This window comes from Ascidia mentula, chromosome 2, assembly GCF_947561715.1.
Source record: "Ascidia mentula chromosome 2, kaAscMent1.1, whole genome shotgun sequence".
NCBI lineage: Eukaryota > Metazoa > Chordata > Ascidiacea > Phlebobranchia > Ascidiidae > Ascidia > Ascidia mentula.
This window is the reverse complement of record NC_138567.1, coordinates 7700753-7728411: the sequence shown is the minus strand read 5'-3', so window position 1 is coordinate 7728411 and position 27659 is coordinate 7700753. Positions and strand designations below refer to the sequence as shown.

Below are 27659 nucleotides of genomic sequence, written 5' to 3'. Positions count from 1 at the left end.
CAAATTTAATCATTAGAGCTTTTAAACAATCTGGTGTAGGCATGCAGAACTCGACGCCTTGTACCCATAAAAAAACCGTCACAGAAAGAACACAAGTGAGTGTTTGGCAAATGTACAGCCCGTTTTTTTATTTTGCAAAGCTACAAAGACGTCGCGCGGTTACAACATAACACAAAGCTTAAAAAACAACAATTTCTGAAGTACCGAATAGGCAGCATGTACATCAGCTCTCCAGGTACACTGGTACAGTATACGAAGCACGAGGTGGATCAAATCCCAGTCTTATAACGCTGTGCGCATAACTTAACGGTGCAGTTTAATGTTTTGATGCTTAGGTAATATCATTTAAACATAAAATTACAAAAGTTCTGTATTCAATCGACTGTGCAGGAATATATTGTGAAAGTTGATATAACGGGACAAACAGATTAACCCGTTGCTCGTTATTTGTGTGGCCTGCGTTACAAACAGAAACATTGAATCTCACAGACAATAAACAAAACCGCATGTTACGTAAAAACAGCAGATGACGTCACACTTCGTGTACAATGCAGCGAGCTAAATAAAAGTTCTCGGCAGACAAATCTCGATCGAAAGCATCATGTACAAATGCTCAAGTATATGAGGTGCGGTCAAGGGCGTTTCACAGGCCTGGCTACGTTACGCGACACGAAATGAACCAAAAGCATTAAAAGGTGGATTGGACATAATTAGAAGTTAGAACTGCAGAGGAATACGCACAGCTATATTTTACCGTAGCGGTTCCACGCCGTACAGCTATCACTATACATGGTGGATTATTAGCTTTCGGAAGCAACTTAAACTTAATACAGTAAACTTCAATTCATCCGGATTTAATAGCTAGATCCGGATTAACCGAGGTATTATCACTCTGTTGTTTAGCGTGTTAACGCAATATATACGAACACAATCTAAAGCAATCATATCTCAAACACGATGAAAAAACAAACATTATTGTTAATAGTCAAATCACGGAACCAAGCTGACATTAGATGGCGCCTATAAAGGTGACGAAACAACGTTTACACAGAATTCACCTACAGGGTTTCATGTACCAATGCTGCGGAACTTACCACTGAAGCGTACAACGTAAATTAACAGGAAAGCCCAACGATATTCACGACGATTAGATACGGAGAGGTTACCCAGAACTGTACTCACAACACAGCGGAGAAAGCGCTACTCTCGGCAACATCAGTAAACCGTGCGGAAAAAACATTTCATTCGGGGATTCCCCATACGTATATGAGGCTGATAAAAAATTGGCAAAAAAACATTATGTCGGGGGATAAATAAGGAAATAGTTTAGGAGATGGGAAAACGATTCACAAAAACGGACCCGCGTGAAAACCTTAATTGATAGAAAATGTATAAAACCTATTAAAAATGGCAAATCGCCAGGGAACGAAACTACCCCGGGTAGCAAAAAATGAAACCCAGAACTTCTCGTGGATAAAACAAAAATAATTCCCACAAATACACGCACGTGGAACATATCGGCAAGTTTTACACACACACACACACAAGCTAAGCACACGTGGAGCCTGGTAAGCTTAGGCGCTATAATACAGAAGCCATATACAATTCAACAAGACACCTCACCACCTTAAATCTCACCAACAACCATGGCATCAATCAATGACCCACGCTTAATTGATGGACAAGCGTCGGAGCGAGCTGGCAGCAGCAACAGAGAGTTGGCGCCCACCATGCTCAAAAATCGACTTATTGCTTGACGCCCAGTGACGTCAGCATACGGCACGGGCTCGTTGTCTTCCCACCGCAAGGTGGCGCGCTGGTACTCCGGTACGTCGGACAGGTAAACGTCGCTCGAAAGCTGGAGGAGAAATAAGTGAATTATTTTTGGTCGTGATTCGTTGCATGCTTGTGACGATCCCGCAGTTTAGCGTTTTTGGCACCAGACCGAACAAACTCTGTGGAGTCTATAGCACTTAATGCAAATGTAAAATTCTTAAAACCTGTTTTGGTTATCACACTCTTTCACTAAAACGTTTTTTGGGGTTAAACGCAAGTGTAACTTTCTGCGATCATCTTACGTACCTTCACTTTAATCACTGTTGGTGATGGGTCTCTGAAGCCGCTCAATTTTCTCAGACATGGACACACGAGGACGTAATAGGCGACCAACGCCGGGCTTGGAACACCTGTAAAGAATAGAAGGAGGTTAAAGAGAAGTAGACAGCTACATGAAAATAGGTATGGAGCTAAAATAATATTAACAATGTCGGCATGGGACTTGACGGCACTATTGGTTGAGTTTTGCTTGGCCGTAGTGTTTCCACCTTGTTTTCTCCGCATGGTTACCTATTTGGTGCCCAACGGATGACGGTGATTGTATATAGTCTTAACAAAGTGGAAGTCTTTGCCTGGCCATTTGGCCGGCAGGATCGTCCATAGTCACAGCAAGCTGCACTAATGAGACCGTATACCGTATTTACTCGATTGTAAGCCGCGGCTTATAAACTTTTTTAACTTACCATTTGTTCGGCTTACAATCGAGGGCGGCTTATATTCGAGGGCGGCTTACATTATTTAATGTCACGTCGATATTTTGTCTACGCTCTATGTTTTAATGAAATTTACCATCAACTCGCTCCATCGTACCAATACGTTTCATCGCACAAGATTGTCTGCGTATCTGACAATTTTAAATGACAGATATGTTGACAATTATTGTTGTAGGGCACCTACGTTTGGCTTTAACATTTACATGCGGCCTACATTCGAGGGCGGCTTATATTATTTTTTTCATACCGTCGCATGCGGCTTACAATCGAGGGCGGCTTACATTCGAGGGCGGCTTACAATCGAGTAAATACGGTAGGTCAAAACGGTAGCCATCTATCTGCAGCTCTCAAAGATAGGCGAAAGTTGTAAAACGATGCGTGCACAAATAACAAACCTGGCAATGCAAAGAACAACTTCTTGCCACGTTGTGTATCCAGCGTTGCGAACGCGGTCGGGGCTCTGTTGAAGTTTTAGAATTTTAAGATAGTTGTAAGATCTTAAATACAAGCAACATCTATCATGAAGTTTGTGTTCCAATAATGATAAGTCAACTGTTATAAGATGCTTACAACTTATACCTTGGGCAACTAAACAAGTCATTTTTTTCCCAAAGTTTGTCCGTAACAGTCAAGAAAACGCAATAATAAAACAAATTAAAAATCATGGAAAAGGATAATAGCAACTTGTTAGTACAAATTTTCCAGCTTCAGGGCAATATTACAATAAAAATTACCCAGGCTTAAAAGCAACCCGGCCGAACTGGAGGGTGGCGCCAATCTCCGATATAAGAGCTTTCACATAATCGTTGTCTCCAACCGAACAACCACCAGTTGTGATCACAACGTCAGCTGTCAATCAAAAACAACCTCATTTTAGGGCAAGCCGATTAACTGCTTTGTGTTGCCCGTTCCTAATACGAGCTCAACAAAGATTTCTTTCCATTAGGTGGCGCCGCGGGGCAGCTACGTCGGTAGTATTAATGAAAGCGCCCGACCCATATACCAAGAAAAAAAACCTGATCGGGATTCGTGGTCAGGATATCCTGAGTTCAATTCCCGGTGCGGTCAAAAAAATATACCAACCAGAAAACCCGGGATTTGTGGACAAGAAAACGTTCGATTCCAGGTACGGCAAAAAACACTGTCCCTTTGTATGACATCGAATAGCATTAAATACAGTATATAAATTGCGTTGCGGCACAAAGCAGTTATAATATATTACTAACCCTGACTGTAAGCACGTGTGATCGCATTCTTGAAATCCCGCGGCCCGTCGCCGACAATTCCACAGTCGATAGCCGTTATCCCTTGTTTGCGGATTGCAGTGAGCAGAGTGATGCGGTTGGTGTCGCGTGTCTGGCCATCCGAAATACTCGGGGTGTCCGGTTCGACTAACTGTAGGAAGCAGTAAAGTAACCAACTGTAACAGGTTGGTTGAGGTTCGCTTAATTCCAATGAGAAGCCATTACATAACATTCACAAATACATCACATAGTTTTGAATGAAAATCGACGGTGGTGATGTTTATTTTTATGTTTTTGAAAGCCCGAAATCCATACACTATAATACACTTCCAACCGTGTGGTTTCCACGAATATATGTACAAAATATGCATAAAAGTTTAGTCTAAAACCTGTGAATACACAGTTTTGCTGCTCGGAGTGAAATTAAATTTACCGTTACGCAACCAACTGCTGTTACGCAACACCAGCGCCGTGTATATTTCCATATTATAGGTTTAACGAGCGGAAAATTGAGTTAAAAGAACGAAAAAACGACTTCTGTTTCGCGATGTGCACGTGATGCTTACGAAACTAAACGAAATTCCGTGAATCAGTCACACCTTACGTAAGCAGTGCTTAGTTTAAGTTCCACTGCAAATGGGAACAAAAGAAAAGCACGTGCCTAGTGAAAAGAGCAGGTATTTTTTTTTTACGTCTTGCTGCCACAAAAATCGATTTTGGATGTTAAATTTTCGGTCAATTAGGAATTTTTCTGATGTGTATGGAAGGACAGACTTGTTTTGCCGATAATTGCCTGCTGCCCCGAAATTCTCCGTCAACGCGTCCTCGATGATTTTAGCACTCTCACCAGGTAATTGCGTACGAACAGAAGGTGTTTTATTGTTTATTTGCGTGCAGTTAGCAGGTGCACGCGACTAATTGCCAATATTGTTTTTGGTCTTGGGATTATATTTGAGACCGCCTATATATTGTGGAGATTTTCACTGTCTTATTAACTGTGCTTCATGTTTCGAAAAAAACATGTATGAGAAGTGGTTGACATGTAACCGTGCGTCGCTACGCCCAGTGCTGGAACCAAGCAGAGGTCGGGAGCCTTGGGCACTCTTTTGCACTTAACTAAACACACTCGAGGCCACTACACTTAAGTTGATTGGGATTATTTTAACCTTTGACGTAGAAGAATTAAACTAGCTGGATGTGACCCCCACACAACAATACCCAAGAGAAAAACCAATGTGAACGCCTACCTCTGTCCCAATAGAAAGCACGGCGACCACGGGCAAGCGGTGAACACGTACAGTGCAGACGTCTACAGTAGGCAGAAGACCAATGGCCGTGTGGTCAAGTTTGGTACCAGCACGAATGACGACCTCTTGAGCCTTGATGTCGCTTCCTTCCTGTCTGATGTGTTTTCCGGGACTTGTCGAATCCCTACAACGGATACGTAGCTCGGTCTGTCCCTGTGGAAAATACACATGTTGTGGTTTTGGGCGAGCGATGCAGGGAGGGATGGGACAGTGGCGGGATTGCGGAGAATGACGTTTACACCATTATAAACACGCCAGTGTCTTCTATGTCAATACACTTCCTTTTTTCCTTAACTATCAAATTTAGAGAGAAAATGCTAAAAATGACTACAGGAACATCCTGTGTACCACCCCCAAATCAGGCAACTATCAAATTCATTAGTCCATACGTATCGATTATTTAGTTGACAAAATACGTATGCCTTCAAAAAATACCTGGTATCCGTTTGAAAACAAAACATAAATTTGCGCAAATGAACATACGTATAACGATACAGAACAATTAAGCACATTGAACATCGACAAAGTCCGCAATTGTCCGATAGCGCTCGGCATTCACGCCCACATGTTCGTCAGCTAGTTTTATTGCAGCAAGGCACCTCGCGTAAGAAGGTCAAACGAGGTTTATTGGTCCATTAGGCATTTCACGGAACAGGATGTTTAAAAAAGAATTTAACATTCTATGGTTGTGATGTAACAAAGGCTTACGTCGTTAGACTCAGACAAAATGACCGTCTGCTCAACCAGAATAACAGCGTCGGCACCAGCAGGCATCGGTGCGCCAGTCGTGATACGAACAGCTTTGCCGAGGGTTACGTAGGGAACTGGGCAAAGTTTCTTTCCAAGTGAAGCACCGCCGATAACCTCAACGTCGCCGGGCATGTCCGCGGCTGAAAAAGACAGTATGGGAATAAAAGCCTAATTTAATTGGGACGCACCATTTTGCTTGGTCAACATCGGCACTTTAACGGAACCACTGGAGGGATTTTTGATCACGTGAACTTGTTAATTCGTCGGGGCGATAACAACATGGTGATAGAGCCATAGAGGCCTTCATATGGATTTAAGCATTTTAATAACTTGTGAGATACTGCGACTGGAATTCGCGTATATACTTACCAATGACAGCGTAGCCATCGTTAATTGCAGTTGCGCAAGGCGGCACCGAACTACCGGCTTTCACATCTTCAGCAACCACGAAGTCAATAGCGTCTGTCGCAAATAAAAAAACAACATGTACAATTTAACCTATTGTATAGAGTTGTGTATATTCATGTTATGGCGATTGTGGGTTCATGTTTGCAAGATCAGGAACTTTTGCCAATCAGAATCTTGCGCACACGATGAAGTACCGGCGAAAATACACAGCAGTTTAAATTTTCTTCAACACTTATTGGCAAGTGTTGTCTGCGCTGTATTTGGAAATCGGTGGCTTTGAATCGTTCATGTACCAATAAAAACGCATCTTTTTGGCGTTGGTTACGATCCACGCGCTAACCACAAATACTGCAAATACAAAAACTCCTTAAGGTCTAAATTCACGAAGGAACCAAAACCAACGAGCATAGGAGAAAACTAAGAAAACAGCTCTAGGCTACGGGCAAATAACGCGCGTGCGTGTGTATATATATATATATGGCGATGTTTGCGAAATGTGAAGCACGCCCCGGGCTACTACCGACAAGTTGCGGTCGCTGGAACCTTCGCCCGAAGCTGGATTCATGGAACGACTTCAAGTCGAATTCCGACACCCACCTTACTGCAGCGTGCAGGCCAAAAATTACTGCGAAAGCTAAGTGCCTGTGTGAATCGGGTTGAAAAATTAAGCCTTTTCTGCGACAGATTTGGAGCGTTTCTGCAAATGTCATGGAATTGAAAAGCTTTCAACAATTTGTTGCCAATGTCCGCTATATAAACAATTGCCAGATGTGCAGGGACCATGTAATCGATAAGAAACCCTTTTTACGCTTGTTTTTACGCTTATTTCACGAAACCCCTTGGCGTTTAATCTAATAGCTGAAAACCCGAAACCGTTTCGCTGTCGATTTTAATGGAATCAAACTCAATAAACAGAGCAATAACACCCGTTGCCACCTCGTGGTTTTGTTTTAAAGCGGCAGTAGAACCAACAAAACCGAACCTCCAAACCGCAGAGGGGTTTGGGTGCAGGCTTCGGTAACACCTCCATGGTATAGACTGTCGTTGTTCGGTTTAAGGACCAAGAATCACGTTTTGTTTTTTAAAAGGGTTAAGAGTTAAGACCTTACGTGGGTATTTATTCAACATCCCGCAACATTGTTTCAAACGTGTGGATTTCGGGTTCAATGCCTTTGTCTTACAAGTTACCCGTTACCTCGAACTACACGAAATGCAATATGCACAATGGACATGCGCGATTTATTTCTCAAACAAAGAGAGTCTGGCCAGGTATTTAGCTGACAAGATCGTTGTAAGTCACACCAAAGCTGCACTAATGAGACCTTTCAGGTCGGAACAGTGGCCCTGTATGCAGCTCACTATAAAGCATTATTGTCTTTATTGCGTGTAAAAGAAGTTTGGTTTCGTTTTTTGCCTAAAGTTAACAAGTATGACCGGGGTCGAAAACTTGGCCTGGAATCCAGATATCGCAAACATAACAGGTACTGAAATTGGCAGTTTCACTGTCGTGGCAAATACCTCAACGAGTTAAGAAACACACCAACAGTTTTTAAATGGTCGGCATTCCCTGGTTTGTAAACGATGGTCAACCAACTAAAACAACAGCAGTAGAAAACCTTTCTCAGGAACTGCAGGTGAAGTAGATTTTCCACAAACATCAAACACGGCTGGTAAACAATCCATGATGGAATTTGCTTGTGACGCACAGGGAATTAGGATAAAGTCTGTCGTTTCTTTCGCGTTGATCTTATCTAGCAGGCTATGATGGACATGTTTGTTTTCGTTTACCAATGATTTTATGCGTTTAAATCAGGGGCTCCCAACCGGTGATACGCGAAAAATGTTTGGTGCGGACAAACTAACCTATCACTAACAAGTTGAAAATATTTAGAAATCATATACACTCATGTTCCGTGCGGTCCCCGACCACAACAAGGCTTAAATATAGTTATCTGTGCCATAATTTCTTTTGCAATAAAAGGTAGGTTGTTCGCAACAATTGTGAACGGTGCGCGATATAATTCAGGCGGAGAAGCATGGTTGAAAATTAACACAATTTTCGTCGATACAAAATCCAGTAGACAATGGTAAACACGCGCGATACGAAACAATGAGTTACAATTCATTGTTGGATTTCAGTAGGTTGAAGTACAAACTACGGTGGGGATGCAAAGGATATTGCTAATAAAACTAAAGATATCAGTTAAAGTTAAAGAAAACACTGGCATTCGCACACCATGGGTTGTCACATAGTTTTCGTCGCGAAATGCATGAAATGAAAACTGTCTCACCCTTGAAGAACTTTGTGGTGATTGGAAGCGCGTTGCTGTTGGCGATGATAGTTGAGTAGGCTTTATCGACAGTAGCAGGCGGGTAAGGCGAAACACGCGGGCGCCGAGTCAACCTTGTGACGTCATTTAATTCAATTCCTGTCATGTAAAACGCACGAGTTAAAGTAAACCACGCCATGTTTATAATATTATGGGGTCTAGTCCAAGAAAGGGCATGTATAAATCAAAATGCACCGGTCGTTTTCAAGTTATAATTAAGTGAAACACGGAAAAGGTCACTGCGAGACAGTAGATCATGGCTTTTCCATATAATGCTGGGGTCTGTGATATTATGACATTTTTTTTTTACTTAGTAAGCTTTTTCGATCACAAATCCAAGTCGCTGCGTTATTTACTGTTTGTTCTTTCTATTACGTTTCACACTGGTTGTGATAATCAACGTGTCATTAAATTGGATGTCCGAGAAAAAATATGTGCACAAATAGTGTTCTGCGCCCCAAAACGTTTCGTAAACCCTGCAGTAGATCATGCCCAAGGGGGTAATCTTACAAAACAAAACAAATTGTCTCACCACTGCTCACTCCACTATCTGCCAACGTGCCTCTGCTCGCCGGTCGTGACCCCACGATGCGAAGCTGCAATAAACAGTAGTAATATTTGAAAAAAACATACATTCAGTGAGTTCTTCGTTGTTGTTATACTACGATACTGGATTTTGTTGGTTACAAAGTCCCCGACAAAACGACCTAAATTTTCTGCCCATTTTGCGGTTTCGTGTTGGTTAATGTGACTTTTCCGAGAAACAGTCTGAGCTTCTATATATTACCATTAAGCTTTCTTATCCTAAGCAATGATTTTTCAGCAAAATTTACACCAAAAACCTTTGTCAAAGATCTTAAACTATCCACACCACCCCGAACATTTAGATCAAACGCATGGTAACCATATTACATTTTGGACAATATTAACATAATTCGTTCCCCTTCAATTTCACAGACTAAAACAATTTATTGTGTATAAGCTGCAGACAGATGGCCACTGTTTCGACCTATAAGGTCTCATCAGTGCAGCTGGTGTGACTATAAGACGACTTTGCCGTTTGGTCAGCAAAGTCGTCTGTCTGCAGCTTATACACAATTCATATTATTGGCTCCACATTGCTTGTCATCAAACAATTTAGTTTAGGCCAAAATAATTATCACAACAAAACTGTTTACATTTACGGTTAGCAATTAAAACGTGGTTAGCAAACGTAGAAATCACATAAACTTACCGGCTCCTCAAACATGGCTTCTGATACATAAACTTACGAAGCGAAACAAAAGCAAACGTATCGAATACTGCACAAAATAGTTCTGCGCGCCAAGTCCTAGATCTCGATCGCTTAAAGTCGCGTCTGCGCACGAGTATTCCAAACGACAGCACTTAACTTCATTAAATTGAGGTCGCATCGATTTAAGGTGCATGCAACCTTGAGCAAACGGCGTAAAAACAACAGCAACAGACATTTGGACGCCAAACGAGCCAGTTTACACAACCCTGCTGGCCACTAAATTGAAACCAAGGCGGTCTACACCGTCAATACCCCGTTCCTATCCTTTGTACGCGTTAAACGTCAACACAACGCGTCCATACCGATTCACTTGGTAGTTGTACTTCGTTGTCAATCTCGGCGCTTTCCAACATGTCTAGATCCACCTGCGATAGAAGACTGGTACCACTTTCCGCTGCGTGATGTGGGTCTGTGTCCACAGGTCCGTGATGGTCTGCGGATGGTGCCGCATGGTGGTCTACTGATGGTGGCGGCGCATGGTGAGGAGTTGGCGCGTGCTGAATGCCAGAAAAAAGTGTGCAAATTTGGGCCTTATAAGCTCATGTACAAGTATCACCTTAGTGCACAGCACCGAAGATGAGCAAAGCATATTAGCTGTTTTTTTATTCCGTATCCCAACCTTTTATTGTAAATAGTCTGACTGTCTTAAAGACCTTTTTTGGCATAATGTAGGGTGAAAAAACTTCGGAGTAAAACAAAATTTTGTCACTTACGGCGTCAAGTGCGGTTGGTGCAAGGCCGGCGTGATGAGCTGGTGCAGCCGCGTGGACCGGCTGAAAAGGCGTCGATGTTGCGGTGGGAACTGGTGTCGGGCCTTGAATGGTTGGGATAGGGTTTGGTTGTAGACCTGGGGTTGGTAGGTTACCGCCTGTCTTAAGTTGTCGGATGGCAAAGGGCAAGACGGGCATTGCAATGTTGAGCAAGTCCTTGGTTTCGAAGGAATGTTTTAGTTAAGTGCTGACTTTTTTAATCAACCAATAACCGTTGTGTAGGGGTGTGTATAGGTTTTTTTTAGTACAAAAACTTTTTTTGTGAAGTTGCAAAGAGTAATAAGCGCAGACTTTTGGCAATGCATAAAAGGGCGATAGACGGATTTGCAATGTCGCCTGGATATAATTCTGTGATATCGTAGGTATGTGCAACTTACACAAGACGCCTGGGCACCATCTGGCAAGTTGAGAATAACCACGTTGCGGCGTATTCCACATATTCCCCTGGGAAAACAACAGCGCCATTATCAAGCCATGTTGACAAAAAGAGTTCGATCAGTCGCACGGAATGTTTTGAGTGCGGGGGCATGAAGTTCACACGTTATTTCGTGGATTAAAAGTTTGGTTAATGCTTTGTAAACTGCACACCATGCACAGTCCTGCAGGTACTAAAAATGCGCAAATATTTATCATCAAAGAAAAACGCTGAGTGGAAAAACAACAAGGATGTCAATTTATCGCGTTTCGTACCAATACTCCAAGACGACAGCCCCGAAATGTAATAACTTCTTTTATTGCTACTGTACCTTAGTTTACGCTCGAGAAATGTGTTCTATTCATTTTCCTGCTACATTACTAAACAGGTTAGTAAAGGTTAGACCTGGCTGGTCTGGTCTGTAATATACGCATAAAGTCAGCATGTTTGAATATTAAATTGGACATTTCTAACGTATGTTCAGTAACAATATCTGATATTCTTAACTTTACGTTAACATAGTATTATGGTACACAATTCCACAAGCTTTACAGGCACCGCTTCCTTAAAAGACCGCGAATTATCGTTAGCGCACAACTTGGCCTGCTCTGTATTTCTGTATTCGAGTATAAACAGTATTACCGATACGTAAGCGCGTCGCCGAACTGCGGTAAGCCGACAGCCGGTGGAACGTTTGGAAACCATTTTCTTCTCGATGAAGGGTCCTCATTCAACACGGCTGAGAAGATGCTGCAAAGGAAGCGGTGCGCATAGGACGCACTAAGCAGGGGCGTGCTCGTCTAATGGCATAAAAGTATACACCCAGCTTGCTTACCGAAAAAGCATCGCCACTGGATTCAATTTCAGAGCTCCGCCGACCAACGCTACAGTAAAACCGGGCGCCTCCTTTTCGATAACCGATTTTGTTGCTTCAGGAGTGACGTCACCTGGTGCAAAGCCAGACCCGCCGGCAGTGAGAATCAGATCCAATCCCAACGATTCAGTCCAATCGCATAAAGTGTTCTGAAGGAAGGATTTTTTTGTTTAACACACTGACAAAGAAAACTATCTTAGAGCAGTTGACAAAGGCAACATAGTCAACATTCCCAATACAGCAAGCTATTTCAAGGAATTTTGCTTAGAAGGTACGGTATGTTTTTTTTTTTTCAGGCCAGCAGTATTTTTTATAGAAACCAAAAATACAGAGCAGTAAATCACTACTTTGACCAGCCTCTGGGTCATCTGTTTAATTTCAACGCAAACAAGATTTTGCAACATCATACTGGCGATAGGTTCCTTGTCTCAACTGTCCTGGTGGACAATCTTCCCATTTGATATTTTTGTTTTAGACATATATGTGAATCACCATGGTCAAAGCACAATAAAAAAAAAAATACAAGACCTTCGAAAATTTGGTAATGAAAAACCATTCTTACCTTTATTTCAGTGATGCTGTCCTTAACCACTTTTCTGACTTTAATGATAACCCGAAATCTAAACCAAGAGAATATGTTAAGAACATTTAGGCAATAGCAACCAGTTCTCAAATATTTATACAATGTTAATCAGATTAATATGTGAAACATAGCAGCACAGAAATGCAGTTGGACAACAAGTACACACACACATATTGAAATTAAAAAGACAAACTTTTTTAATATGTTGGAAGTACATAATAAATGACAGGTAGAAAGCAGCTTCAAGGTCATTGTAAATTAGCAGTGCCACTGTGCTCTGATCAGGACCCATTACATTAGCACATATTTGTAAAAGCTTGGCAACCCACCCAGACAAATTTGAAATTCTGTTTTGGAGTTGTTGTCCAGTGACATCATTGGAAAGGCCCTCTGCACATGCAGTACTCACTAAACATAGAACACAAATGGATTTGAAATGATTTTTAGTAATTTTACCGACTGCTGTCAATTCTAACTTTATCGTCATCTAATCTAGTTTCAGTAGTTTTAACATTGATTAATGCAAAACAATTATGGTCATTGCTTGTAAGTTAAATTCACTGAACATAAACCAAATTTTAGATGATTTAAATGTTCTTCGCCAATACCACACCAATAGCTTATGCTCAAGAATTTTCACCTGTTAAAATTCCAACGAAAATCACTGCCTGCTTTTTTTCATCAATAGCCAACGAAGTGCCCAATGTACCCTGGTCCAATTTTGCAAGCTTCAACCAGTAACTAGCATCACTCATTTTGTGACTATTTGATAATCTCTAAATGAAGTGCATTATATTCTTTAAGTAAGATATTTTGATTGTTTTTTTTAGAAAATTACATTCAGTGTTTGCAAGATAACTTTTTTCATATTAATATACACTGTGTTCGCTACAAGTTGCAGCCTAGCTTATAGGTTGTAATGGGTAAAAACTGCTCATAAAAATATGAAGATTTGTGCATTCTGAAAATCCTCAGAAAAACACTACAAACAAAATAAATGACACTACCTATGTAGATGAAAACCGTTTTTCTATTGTTGAAAACACACTGACTTCAATTCAAAACATTTTGTTCAAACAATTTAATTCCAAATGGCACTGTTTTGCTAAAATTAAAATACACATTCAAACAAGAGAATCCTAGAATCTTTAAACAGTCGACTTTAGCCCATCACAAATCATATCTTTCATGAATTTACCGCAAGGCGAAACGACCGAATTTTGCCTTGACAAAGCTGCTCCACGCATCGGCAATGACTGCAAATACCCGCAGGGTGCGTTCCACAAAACGGCGCCGATGTTTCGCAGAAAAAAAGTCGCGAGCATGGAAAGAAAAACGTTGGCCTGAAGTTTGGGTTTAGTTTTAGCCTACCAAGTGTTCAAGGAAATGGTTATTTGTCATTTGAGGTAGCTTTTTAGTTACGTAAGTGGTAGCTATACCCAGTCATGTGGGAAAACAGCAACATTTTATGACGTAAGAGTAAACTTTTTTCACTACAAATGCCGGTAACGGCCTTTGTATTTTAGCTGTAGCGACATAATAGTTACCTCAGTTTTTTTTATCAAATGCTGAATTTGCCAGTGTTTGTTTCGTGCAGTCCCTTGACAACGTTGTTAAATTCGCAATTACGATTTGCAGCTAATATCGGGATTCGCTGTTATGTCAATATTTAGTTTCGGACATGTATTAATAATATCCATACTGTTCGGACGAATCGGAAAATTCTGCGCACGTCCAAGACGCTACATAGGATTCGATCCGACACATCTCTAACTGTACATAGGCCAATCGTGTAGATTTTATTCAAGCACACCCGTTCCAAGCTGGTACTTTGGGGAGTGTTACCGTATTTATTCTCCAAACAAAACGACGATATGATATTCCTGTATATTTATTTATTGTTTGTTATAAATTTGAAAAAAATAGCTTTGTGCAAATTGTTGCTATTTTCTGGTGATTGAATCATTGATCTGAAACGTTTTGTGCCACTTTACTCATTGTTGACACCATGCGGAAGTCAACGAAGAGAACAACACTTACAAAGATACTGCACCACAAGAGATTTTTGGAGCCCAATATGTGCTTTTTTTCACATTAACTTTATTACCCAAAGAAAATAACCTGTAATTGTAACTGGCGTAATTGTGCTCGCTAGCACTTGCCCTAAAGGTATCATTCTCGGACCTTGCCACTTTATTTGTGCGTTTTGTTACAATTATTACTAAACTTTTTAAAAGGGCGCGACCCTACGGTCTTAAATTGCGAAAAACGTACATGCAAATCATGCGCGACTAACATGATATAATTTCGTGGCATGCATTCAAATGACATCAAAATCTGTTGAGAGATAGTGCATTGAAACGTGGCGTCATTGTTGACATTCAAAGAACGTTCTCTTCTCTATACATGCAAGTATGACATCAAGACGATAGCTTACATTCGGAACAGCGCGCCAAATGGTCGTTTCTAGCGATGCAGTTTGTAATGAAGTTACCAACAACATCGAATAAAGATTCCGCGAAAATGAAAATGGAACTGAGCAAAACACACTATAATAAATATCACCAAATAACAATACAAATGAGCTATAAGGTATTTAATATATCACGAAATTTGTGCAGTACGATAACTTCACTGATTACAATATTTGGGTTCGCTGTGGAGTCTAAACTCTTGACATCGACGCCCCGACTGACGAGGTTCCCTCCAACGTTTGTTGGCGATCCTGGATAACGGCGCAGAACGGACACCAACAGTGAACGCAGAAGTCGCTCATCTCGCTTCCCGCAATTCCGTACTGAGCGCGCACTTTTCCGCGAACGATTCCACCCGCAATGCAACCAGTGAAAGCGTACGCCACGCCGCAGGTCATACAAGATTCCCCAACTGCTTCCGCGGTTTTACCCACTGTGTAGCACGGGACGAAGTAACTGACCACGCATAGAGTCAGGTTTTCGAAGCATCCGAATAGAGGAAATTTAAAATCAGCCATAGTATTTGTCTTACGTCTCTAAGCTGTTAAACAACGAGAACCCGTTTAAACCTTTTGTTTTTTATTTGTTTATGTTTGTGTACTAATCACAGCCTAAATCAAAGCAATCCCTTGAGCGCATCACCAAGCTGCTTAAAGCCTAGACACAGTAAACTGTATGTGCTATCATCGAAACCTCTTTCTGTACTGTTTGGTAAAATACAGAACGTCGACGATGGTCAATAATGCAATCCCTGTGACGTCATAAAGGACACTCTGCGAACCACGAACTTCCGATGCCAACTCAGAATTGATCAAATTATCAACGATCAATCACACGACAGTATACAATATCGTGAACAGCTCTCCTTTGTTACAAGGGTGTAACACTGCAGACTGTCAGTAGATGTATAGAGATTTGAAATGTTGTATGCAAAATTATTGCGACCTACAACTCTAATGCCACACTGCAGAGGGAAAAGTTATGCATAACACTTTTCACGATCTACATATGCATTTCAATAGGCCGGGCCATTTTTTCCATATTTCGTCACGTTCACCAAATTGGACCTCACCCTTTTCAACGACCGCAGTTTACCAACTAGTACATTGTAAACATGTATTACTCTAGGAATAATTATTGCAGAGGTAAAGTGTAGTTGCCCTGTAGTACATAGAAATATGAACAAAGTACTTCTTCTCCCATACACTTATTCAAATTGGGTCTCACATTTTCTACGTCCCGCCTTGCCACTATAGGGCCTAAAATTTTTTACCAACTAGCCGCCAGGTTGACCATCCAATCAGTAATAGTTGTGGTGTGACCTAAACCAATTTACAAAACAACACATAGGAAATACGCTGTATTGGTCTGCAAAGGGATATCGCTACATTATGCAATGCACGTAAAAAGTAATTTCAGGAGCGCCCACGAAAGGAGTGTACCCGCGGTGGGGGGCACTTTTAATGCATTTAAGAGTATCTTCATACAGGCGGGGTTGTTACGATTAGGACCAATAAATGAGCACGTTGCATTTTGAAGCTGATTTTGGAGGACATTGTATGAATTACGGTTGCAAGATGTTGACCTTTTTTGGAGTCGAACATAATTCCAATCAATAAGATAAGCAAAGTGGAGCCAATAATATGAAACGGCACTATTGGTTGAGCTTTGCTTGGCCATAGTGTTTCCACCTTGTTTTCTCCGTAAGGTTGCACCTTTTTTGGTACCCAACGGATGACGATGATTGCATAGTCACCACAAAGTGGAAGTCTTTGCTTGGCCGTTTGGTCAGCAAAGTCGTCTGAAAGTCACACCAGCTGCACTGATGAGACCTTTTAGGTCGAAACAGTGGCCATCTGTCTGCAGCTTACACAATTTGTTTTATGCCCGGCTGGTATATATATTTGTTTTATCAGGACACCGCTCGCAAAACGAAGCGCAAATCTTAGTACAATTATATCCAATGCTAAAATTTTTTACAAAAGAGCATTGGATGAGACACCGGAAAAACTGAAATATTTGTCTTGTATAGAAAGCGACTGATTCTCCCCTTAGACATAAACGTTTCACTAAATGTGTTCTAAAGGTGAGTGGTGGAATCATCACAGCAATAAACAATTGAAACTGAAAGAGTAGAAATTCAAAGAGATCCTCGGTGTTAATTTCAACGGCGCTACACAGCACGAACCAATAGGGTTAAACTGGAGAATGTTTATGATATTTCATAAAAATGAACAGGATTGCTATGGTATTTTTTCACGCGGTTACATGTGTTTACATGTTTCCCATACCGACTTCCGTTGGTTTCACATTTCTTTATTGGGTATAACCCACTCCGACGTGTAGAATTCGTTTATTTTTCTGAAACGGGGTGTGGCGGAGTAGAGTTTCATTTGTCCGGTAATTTCATCATCTATACACAAGCATTCTGCTGTTGTCGGCACCATAAATTTTCTGTGTGCCTATAATAGTTTCCTCAGGCGTTAAATGCAACTTTTCAACACATTAGCGACAAACAATTTGTGTAGGAAGATGGAAAATTTTGATGCGTACGATTAAAATGAATAAGTATGACAGATGTTCATCTACGCACTTACGTGACTGCGTGCCACAGAACGTTTATACCTTACATGCACAGAAACGCAGTGCGGAATGCAAACTTCACCTTTATCCGGTAGATGATGCTATTGAGCTACAGTAACAAACTACGATTGAATCTGCGTAACGCTGTTGATTGTTTTGTGCATCGTTATTGCCGTCACAGGAAATATGACACCACAATGTTAATGGTTTTCATAATTTACAGCCATAAATGCGTTGCAATAGTGCAGTGCGAATGCAGCAACGACGGGTGCTGTTATTTGTAAACCAACACCCTTGCCTTTATCTGTTTCTTCCCTCGGTCTTTACGGTGCTTATTCATGCGGTAATTTGTAAGCCCTCGGGGGTTTCATACAAAGGAACCGGTGTCTTATCTTACTCATCCACTGTAATTACGTATGGGACCGATGTGTAGAGCGCCTCTGTACAAACACAACTCAAAGCAATAGCAGTAAAAATCGAACGCTCTCCCGCACATAAAAGTAGTTAAGGTTTTTTTTATAGGCTGATACCTATTGTACCTATATCCGCTTAAATACTGTAGGCCACATGTCAACAACAGCCTAAATTTGACAGGCTTTTGCAAAACGACTCACGCAAAATGTGTTAAGTCACGAATAGTCGCTAATGCGAAGGTTGTGTTATGGCACTTACCACTGACCAGTCATCCGCTACTTTCAGTTGAACTTAACGCGAACCAATAAACACATTCTTTTTCGCTTGATAAGAAATGCCTCTGGCATGTTTTGCAATACAGTCCGCCTGGACAGAGCAACTGTTTAAAAAATCAAACCTAGCCACATCGACTGCAAACGTTGATAGGAAAACATCTAGAATCATGAAGCAAAGCTGCAATGCATAAAGCCTCTCAATTGCTTGTTCGTATACGAAAATCTGAGTTGCTATCAGTTGTTATTCTGTTTTTTTATTATCCAGTTTCGCTTGGTAAACACATCAATTAGGAAAAATAACTTTTTGAGTTTGAAAAAAAATTTCCGAAACAAAAACAGGGTTAATTCTTGGAACAAAATACATCATGAGCATACTGACTATATGTTGCTTTTAGGTAAGTGTTGTATTTACATATGAAGTTTGTGACACCTGACGTGATGGTACTTCACGGAAATTTAGTTGTTCTGCAATATTGAAACACGATAAACACATGCGCAAAAGTTGGTGAAAATTTCTGGGCTACACAAAAAACTTGTTTGCCTACAAAGCATTACACAGATACACAGGCAGACTACGTTCATATTCTATCAGTTGACAAACGTTGATGTTGACATGCATATAAGCCAAATGGGTGTGAACCAAACAGGTCATTAATCTGGACTGTTATGGTTAGTTACGATAGGGTGAGTTGGTTCAAATACGTTCAGTAACATCATGTCGAAGCGTTAGAAAGTATGTACGAGTAAACGTTAGCGATACACATTTCGTTCAATACCACTATGGGTGGCCTAGACGCGGGCTATGGACTCCCCAGCAACCCCAGCCCCATCCAGAGTCTCTTGGCGATCCTGGATAACAGCACACAGAGGGCACCACAAGTGGATACAGAAATCACCAAGTCCTGATCCCTCAATTCCTTTCTGAGCTCGCACCTTGCCACGGATTATTCCTCCAGCAATGCATCCGGTGAAGATGTACGCCAAGCCGCACAGCATACAAGACTCGCCCACAGATTCGGCGGTTTGGCCAAGGGTGTAGCAGGGCACGAAGTAGGTGATGATACAGAGGGTGCAGTTGTCAAAGCAACCGAACAGACCGTGCTTGAATTCTCCCATGCTGATGTATGGATATTGGTTACAACACTGTGTTAGGGACAAATTATACAATCTCTTAAACCTGTAAACGACATATGTGATATTTTTAAAGCATTGGAAAACAGAAGCGTTAACAAAACGCACCTGACACGTTAGTATACTATATGTCAAATGTAAGCCAATTGTAAGTCCCAAATTACGCGAATGTGCGTGTCATTTGCGTTTTTCGTTTTAGAACTACGTAAGGTTCACAATTAGTTCTTTAATACTTTACTTTTTGATTCTTCAGTTTTCACTGTTTTAACTGAGTTTGCGTTGCAGTTTTACCTCGCTTGCCAACAGATAAAATAAATGTTTACAGTGACAGAAAAAAAATGCGACTGCTTGCAACGCAAACATGTAAACAGACTTTTACGTACGCAGAGACGTTTTCTGAGCATAGACTTCCGGGTTAAGTTTGTAATCAATCAACACCTTTCCCCGCCGCCAAAACAACAAAAACATCCGGTAAGTAGTCGCTTTTGTATAAAAGCTGGCTGTAGTTTTAAAACTGCAGCTTTTTCAACCTATCAGTTCGCCCAAGATCCCCTCATTAGTTGAGAAAACCTCTTCAAGTCGTTATTTTGTCTGTGGATCTTGCGAAATCGTTCGTGGCTACTGGCCAACGTACAGTTCCATTCCAGCAGCAGTGTTCTAAAATCTGTTTTTTTCACAGCCTGAGGCCAGCCACGACCTTACATTACCGCTGACAACGGCAAATGGTTGTGTTGTGTATATATTAATACCTAGTGCTGTAACGAACAGGCACAATTATTTCGACAGACCTCCGTGACTCATGCACCCTGCCTGGATGACATCCGCTTGTAATTAAAATATGATATAGTGTGCTATCCGCTGTACACACCCCCCTAACTACTACTCTAAAACGATGGCAATCTATTAATCTATTACAATATTTTTTCCATGTAAAACTCAGTTTTCTACTTTCACATTATAAAAGATCATAAAGTACTTAATTATGTTGCAACTTCGGCGAATATTTATGCTATACTTTTTTCAAAAAAATTGTCCAAATGTATATATGAGGCGTCGAAGTGGAATATGTGGTTCGCAACAAAATAAACAACTAATTCACTGACTATTTATACAAAGCTCCTCGTAAATACACAAACATTGCAAAAAACATTTTTTCACTTCTAAGCTCTTACAGTGCACCGCGTTGCAAGCATTTATGGACAAAAACAGCAACCTGTGTTTTTTTGAACCATTCTAGCTCGGGTACCGCACTGCTGTAAGGGCGTTGACTCGGACGAGTACGTCATCGCCGGATTTGAAGCAGGCGAGAGAGCTTCTCCCTCGCTCTTTTCCAAACCGTTCAAGTGGTTGCATTTGGCAGTCGCGCACCAGCGGTTCCACCCCCTGTGTAAGATCTGACTGTTTATAAACTATCCTATCGCAACACGAGATGTTCCACTCCGCTCAAGTTTAACTTTAGTTTTTTGTTCTCTTGCCGGCACCAAACAGGCCACGGCGCGCTGTCTCAAAGAAACAGGGAATACTCTTCGCACTTGGCGGGCTCCTAGCAACGCTCGGTTCACATTCCATCACGCCAGCTCCGAAAAACTTGAAGAGAGAAAGCCCGAGGCGCCCAAAAAGAGTGAACAATTTTCATCAAATCGGCGCAAAGGGAGAGCGGCGCGGTTGCGAAAAGCTGAAAAATTTGCGGTTGAACCAGAAAGTTTCGACTCAAGCGACTTAAATACCATTCGTTTTACTCACACCACAAGCGATACGCGAGGAATTGGGGGCAAAAGGGCGAAGACTTAAACAGCGAACCGGGAAGTGGCAATCGCCCAGTGGGGATGATATGACTTATCTTTAATGAAATTGGATAAACAACGTTATTACTTTGGAAAACCCGCGACACAATTTCCTGGAAAGCTTTGCTTGAGATCATTTCAACAGAAACGCATGACTGTTTTAAACGCCATATTTAAAAATAACTGCGATTTTTAACAGAAACGCTCCCGTGGTCAAAAAATAATTTTTCGTCATTTTTTTGGAAGGATTAATTCGCTTTTATCATTGCACGTTAGCTGGTTTTATTCGCTTGAACGCTTTGCTGCTGATGACGAATGGATGCTTCGTATCCATAGATGTTGCTATATGCCTGGACTTCATCACGGTTGTGACCTTGCTCACTCTCTTTCTCTCCTGTTTTAAAAGCGGTTTTACGTATTCGCCCACGCATCGCGGCCGCCGTGGCTCAGAACAGCTATAAACTCCAATACGGTTTAAGCTGCGGGAGTACGCTTACTGCAGACCATACGGTGGTTTTATTGTACTGACAATCAAAACATCATTTCCAATCAGAGGCCTCAACAATTCCATACGCCCAGCCTTGTGGTCTGTACGCTTCCCCAAGCCGTACACAGTTTCCTGTTCTTTGACAAGGATGTGCAACGTTGTGTTGACGCAAAGCACGCGAAATCCAGCAAACGAACCACATCCGACGACGCGATCGCATTTCAGCATTTTGAAATCACGATTTCTACCACTTAGGTCACGTCTTGGAGATTACCGGTCGGCGTAGGATGTACGTCAGTATGTCCTTGCGCGTGGAAGTTTTTTTTGCAGTTTCGCTAAATAACTACAAAGGTTTAGTTTCCAGTTAATAACCACAAAGCTCTACTGACAATACACAAAAATATTTTTGAATTGCGTTTAAATTACAAAAAATTAAAATTTTAACTGTCCGTGGTTTACTGTAAGGAAGATATGGTGATGGCGCGACATATTTAGTATAGCAGCTGAATTCAAGTTATGTAGTATTGGATTATAGGTGCTTGTGTATCCACTTTTTTTATCACATTAATTTTTGAACACACACGCTACAAAAGAAATGTATTTGATCAGGTCAACGTAAAGCATCTTCAAAATCACAAATGAACTGTTTTGTTAAGCACTATTAAAATGGACCTTTGTTTCTAGATCAAACACGTATTCCATCCTCGTACGAAATTCTACCCCGAAAGTAAATATTTTGAAAGTAGTCCTTTCAAAGCTTTTCTTAAGCTGTGTTTGTGAGGACCGTTGTGGCCTAGTTGGACTTTTTCAACACAAAAGAAGTTTCTTTCTCCTGTTTTGTAGCTCGGCGAGTTTCCAGTGTGCGTGGGGATGTGGTTACGGTCGCTGGGAACAATTGGCAAAATACACCTGAATGCGCGTGTGAACAACAAAACACGAGCGGTTCTTTTCTTGTCCACCAACACCAAACTAAAGTCGCCAATCCAGCGCTGCTGCTGTTTCCCCGGCCGTGCTCGTCCGTTCAAGCGTGTCACACAATTCCTTGTTGCTAAGCAATGGTTTCTTATTAATTTTACGCGTCAACAGTTTGGGCGGAATTTGGAAAAAAGCCTGACGTCTTTTGTGATGTCATGTTGTTGGCGCAGCGAATGCCTTGTTTGCTCAAAGCAACATTGTTCGGTCCAACTCAACCGTATATGACTAAACAACCCAAAAAGCAGGGGCGTTGTGATGTTGTCAAAACGTAACGCACAACTTTGGTAACTCCCTAATATACTGAAAATAGGTAAGTGTACTTCTATTGCAAGGACATGTTGTTCTGCGTAAATGTCTGGATACAGTGTTAGAGAAAGATTAAATATTCAGCAGTACACGATAAGAACAGTACCACAAAAAACGTTGCACGTTTTTAACCTCCTTTGGTTTTCGCAACAACAATTCATTTATATTGTTCGAGTTGCATGCTCAGCAATTTATTTCAACTACTGTTTTTTTTCGCACCGGTATTCAAACCTTGGTTATCTTAGGCAAGAAGCCCTATCAGGGTTTGTACTTGGTACGTGGCTCGAGAGCCCTGCCCGATGTTACTAGTCGTACACAAGAAGCCTCCAGGGCGCCACCAAGCGTCTGCAAATAAATTAAATAAATAAAATACTAATATTTGACAGGTTACAACGATACATTTCAAAGCACCAAGGTTGGTGACAACTCTGATCATACTATGCTCAGGATAAAAGCAATTACAGGTATTTATCGTAATTATACAATAACTAAAAACCTTTTCCATAAAACGCCAATTGCGTTTTCAATTTGAAAAGATAATTCTGGTGATGTACTTCAGAGCAGCAGTGTTTTCAATACAATTAACAGATAATTCTGAGAACAAAAATACTGGCCCATACTGTCATTAACATTGTCATGTTTGAAACAACGTTTCGGCAAGAACTTATGCCATCATCAGTTTGAATGACGCGGTTGGTGAGCAAATCATTATAAGTGTATTTTTGCGTTTTGCGTCGTTTACTGCGCGTTTTCCGCCTCTAGTGGTGTGTGGCCGATAACAAAATGACGTCACCGAGCCTTATCTGTGACGTCGGTCAGGTCCTTATAGTGATGGAGCTACACCAACCGCGTGCCTGCTTTCATCGATCACGGGGCATCGAGAGGACAACTCAAACCAACCCTCATGGAAGAGGTCCATCCACCGAACAAAAAAACAAAAACAGATGTTGTTTTGTTATCTGGGGGGCACAAAATGTGGGGCCCGAATTAGAAAAGTCTTGTTTGTTTGGAGTTGTCACAGTGGTTACTTTTTAGTGGCTTTCCATTAAAACCCATTTTTCTTAAACGCAGAACAAATCGGTCAAATATTCGAGGCCTGCGTAACCCGGGTTCAGTTATTCAGAAGGTTGAAAGTAAATGCCATTTTCTTATATATTGAAGTCTTCGTCGTGGATTTGTTCTCGCTGGTTGCCCAAAAAAATATCTGCGTAAACGTCACAGGCCATGGTAGCTAAACAATGGGTTCTTGGCAAAATACGCACTGCGGTCGTGACGAGGTAATCCATGGGTGTACTTACGAGAAAAACAGTTTAACGACGGCACTATTCCAAAGGGATAAAAATACAATACAAATAGGTTTAAGCAGTGGTGCTAGTAATGTGTACTACATTTTTGCTAGATTTTTTTTAAATCAGGCTTACATTGATACAGTTATAACTGATTTCGCGATTTTGTGATAAATATGTATGGAGATTGACAAGCAATTCGAATTTCTGGGAACCAGTCCTTGACAGAAAGACCACAAAGAAAAACAGTACCTTGATCACACGCAAATCAACCAACAAGTACTGTGTTACATAAAATGTATAGTTTCGAAATAAGAAAAAAATATTACTCTGCACTCCGAAACTGGAAATATTGCGCACACACCCATTCCTCTGTCGTTGTACTAAATAATGATCATTTACGACAAAGGGTTTGCGACGACAAAGGGTTTTTAGGTTCGTAATGTGTTACAATATTGTCTTTTAGTTAACCATTGACTTCACACAACCATAAAATTTTTGACTCCAAGAAAGTTGTGGATAAGGAGAGCCTAAATTAACGGCGTCATTCGGTTTTACTTTGACTGGTTAGTGTACAGTGTGTAATGTGTGGTGGAAAACCTAGGTGTGTTCGACGTTTACTTGCTGTTGCTTATGTTGCGTGATTATTGAATCGAAACAGGCATAGTTCATGCGAATAACACTTTTAAATACATCACCTCTCTCTACGACTCGGATCAGTTAGGGAAATAGTTGGAACATCCTGTTTTGGAAATCTGGTTGCCGCACTCAACGCCTCCACTTATATAAGCAATATAGAGGAAGTCAGGAGATTTGTTTATTGTTTGTATTCGTCCACCGCCCAGTTTACAAATACCACTCTATCCTAACGTCTTAATATACAAAGGGTAGTTTCCAAAACCGCAACATAGTAGATAGGCATAGTTGCATACACAATAGCGAATATGATTTGCCAACTTCCCGCTTGCGTGCTGAGGTTTCGTATCCTCTTTCCACCCAGGTTTTTTTTCAAAGGATATGGCAGATGCGTGGGTTTGTGGAAAGGAATACACTTTATAACTGCTACGTTGTTAGTTTATGAATACAGCCACCGCTTGTGTACTTTAGTTCTTAAAAAGAGTTGGATTCTAAGTTTAAAAAATACCAAGCTTATTACGCAGTTAGAATAACCCTAACGTAATATGTTCAGCTGTAAGGTTAATTGTCGAGGATTAATTTGTTTTAACATAGTTTTAAACCTATTTGTTTTTGTTCCCGTCATACATTTTTACTTTTATGATCTTTTTCAGGCTTTTTAACACATCTACAAATAAATACTCTTTGTCGAAATTTTGAAAATGGGAGAGTTTCGCTATGGACTTTTCGGCTGCTTTGACAACTGTGGTCTCTGTTGCAAAACATACTTTTGCCCATGCCTCGTGCTTGGACAAACTGCTGAAGCGGTCGGAGAGAGCTGTGTGATGTGCGGTCTTGCAGTAGTATTCCTTGGATGCATCCCGATCTGTATTGTGAGAGGCAAGGTGCGGGCTCAGAAGGGGATTGAAGGAAGTGCTGTTGGAGATCTGTTCTCAAGCTGGTGCTGTGCCATGTGCTCGGTCATACAAATGCACAGAGAGGTGGTGGAAGGCGGTCCTGGCACGCAGGGAATGTCGATGACTCGAGTGTAATCAACAAACTGATTAGAAATAAAAAACGGAGATCCATGAGTTCATTTAATTTCGTTGCCTTGTACATATAAACTAACTTTACGCTTGTCATTTTAATTGGTTTACCCGTATTCAAGTTGTCACATGTAACAACCCAGGGGCGGTTTCAAATAACCAATTGAGGTTTCTACCGTCCCTTCATCTAATCCCAACTGGATCATTTATTGTGTTTTACTGTTCCGCATTTTATTTTCTCGGATTATGATGTAAATAAACTGAATTGAATTGAATTATCGGTTTTTGAAACATCATGTCAGGAAAATAAACTGTGAAAAAATTTCGTTCTGTGAGAAAGTGAAAGTTCCAATGTTCGGTATTGACACCTGGCAAACCCAAGAGATAAGTTACGATGTGAGGTGCCGCTTACCATTATCTCCAAGCCTGCAATGCAAATTAACCGTTTGAAATCATATTTCTTTAAAGACAGCGAAAGGCTAGCTAATATCCTGTAGGAACAATACAGTTTCGCAGAGTGCCTGGAGTCTATGGGAATTTCCTAAAACAATAACGCGGTGCGCCAGTTTGATGCAACGATTGGCGGCGAAAAAATGCGAAAAGCCTACACATGAAATGGCTGAGTTGGTGTGGCTCTATCGATTTGATCTGTTGACAAAGCTACGCGGCAGTCGCTGCTGATGTTGTGAATTGTATTCGTTGATTTACAAGAGTGTAATTTTCGTGTAATCAACAAAAACAACTTTCTTAACATGTCAAATTGACAAACGGTATTTGTGAGCAATTACCATATTGATGTAAGATGGACTTCTTGTCGAAATTAAAATTCCAAGACCTCTTGCAAAATGTGCGCACTTGCATGACAGCAGACCAATGTTGTCGGAAATGCCTCTAAATTATACTTTCCAGCAACAGCAATATGGATCCTGCGTATACTCACATGTACGTAAGGAATATCAGAGATGCCAACCAATCAATTTTACGAGCACGCACAGAGAAATTTTATGAACCAATCGCGTCGTATTTGCAGAGTTCTGACTGGCTGGTTTTGCGTCATTGGTGCGCATTTGCGCCTCTAGTGGCTGTGTTGCGTGGGAGTGGCCGACAAAGTGTTTGCGTGGCAATATACGCAACGAGCGTGCCTCGAAACTTTGTTCTTGTAGGGTTGTAATTGAAGGTGTTTTCACTGTACTGCTAAGTGGTTGCGAAACGAGGATTATGAAAACAACAGTTTTTTTTAACTTTTTTGGGGGGTTTGAACCCAGGATATGCTGGACACTAATGAGGTTTTCTTCTAAGCATATGGGTCGGGCGCTTGACCAATGCTGCCCATTACCCGAAAACAACAGTTACTAAAACGCACTGGCGACAGTTAAATAACCCGCCTCTGCTGTACATCCGGTTGCAGGCCGCTTAAACTCTTTTGGACTGGTTTCGCGGCTGTTATTGGAAAACAAAACAAAAGAGTGGCCTACAGTCGCCAGTCGTGTATGTTGGATGTTATATCAAGAAACAAATATGACATAAGATAATGTCATGTGGCCTGTGGTTTTGGTCTCTGTATCGAAACTTCCCATGCCACGTACCTCGAACTGCTTAAGCTGTTGCGCGACAAAGCTATTTTTTGTGCGGCACTGTTCTATGCGACTGGTTGGTTGCCTTCCGTTCTTTCTTATCTGATATAATGTGTGGACCCAGTAGGGAATCGAAAGTAGTGTTTTGATCTATTCACAAGGAAATGAGAATCGGCTTAATCGAC

General features: G+C 41.2%; 3 protein-coding genes across 3 annotated transcripts; all 3 read right to left on the bottom strand.

Annotated features, from left to right (window-relative positions):
- Positions 1-102: 102 nt before the first annotated feature.
- LOC145890567 (gephyrin-like) lies at positions 103-13296 on the bottom strand. The gene is made up of 17 exons (XM_082981680.1): positions 13165-13296; positions 12854-12932; positions 12504-12561; positions 11903-12090; positions 11030-11096; positions 10596-10808; positions 10185-10379; positions 9121-9184; positions 8550-8687; positions 6220-6312; positions 5809-5990; positions 5041-5253; positions 3776-3944; positions 3284-3398; positions 2945-3009; positions 2083-2186; positions 103-1858 (listed from the first exon to the last, which is right to left on the bottom strand). The coding sequence occupies exons 1-17, from the start codon at positions 13277-13279 to the stop codon at positions 1628-1630; spliced, it is 2289 nt and encodes a 762-aa protein (XP_082837806.1). The 5' UTR covers positions 13280-13296; the 3' UTR covers positions 103-1627.
- Positions 13297-15189: 1893 nt separating this feature from the next.
- LOC145890000 (uncharacterized) lies at positions 15190-15516 on the bottom strand. The gene has a single exon (XM_082981047.1). It carries the CDS (start codon positions 15514-15516, stop codon positions 15190-15192), a length of 327 nt encoding a protein of 108 aa, XP_082837173.1.
- Positions 15517-18504: 2988 nt separating this feature from the next.
- Positions 18505-19484, bottom strand: LOC145890583 (uncharacterized). The gene has a single exon (XM_082981696.1). It carries the CDS (start codon positions 19384-19386, stop codon positions 19060-19062), a length of 327 nt encoding a protein of 108 aa, XP_082837822.1. The 5' UTR covers positions 19387-19484; the 3' UTR covers positions 18505-19059.
- Positions 19485-27659: the final 8175 nt, after the last annotated feature.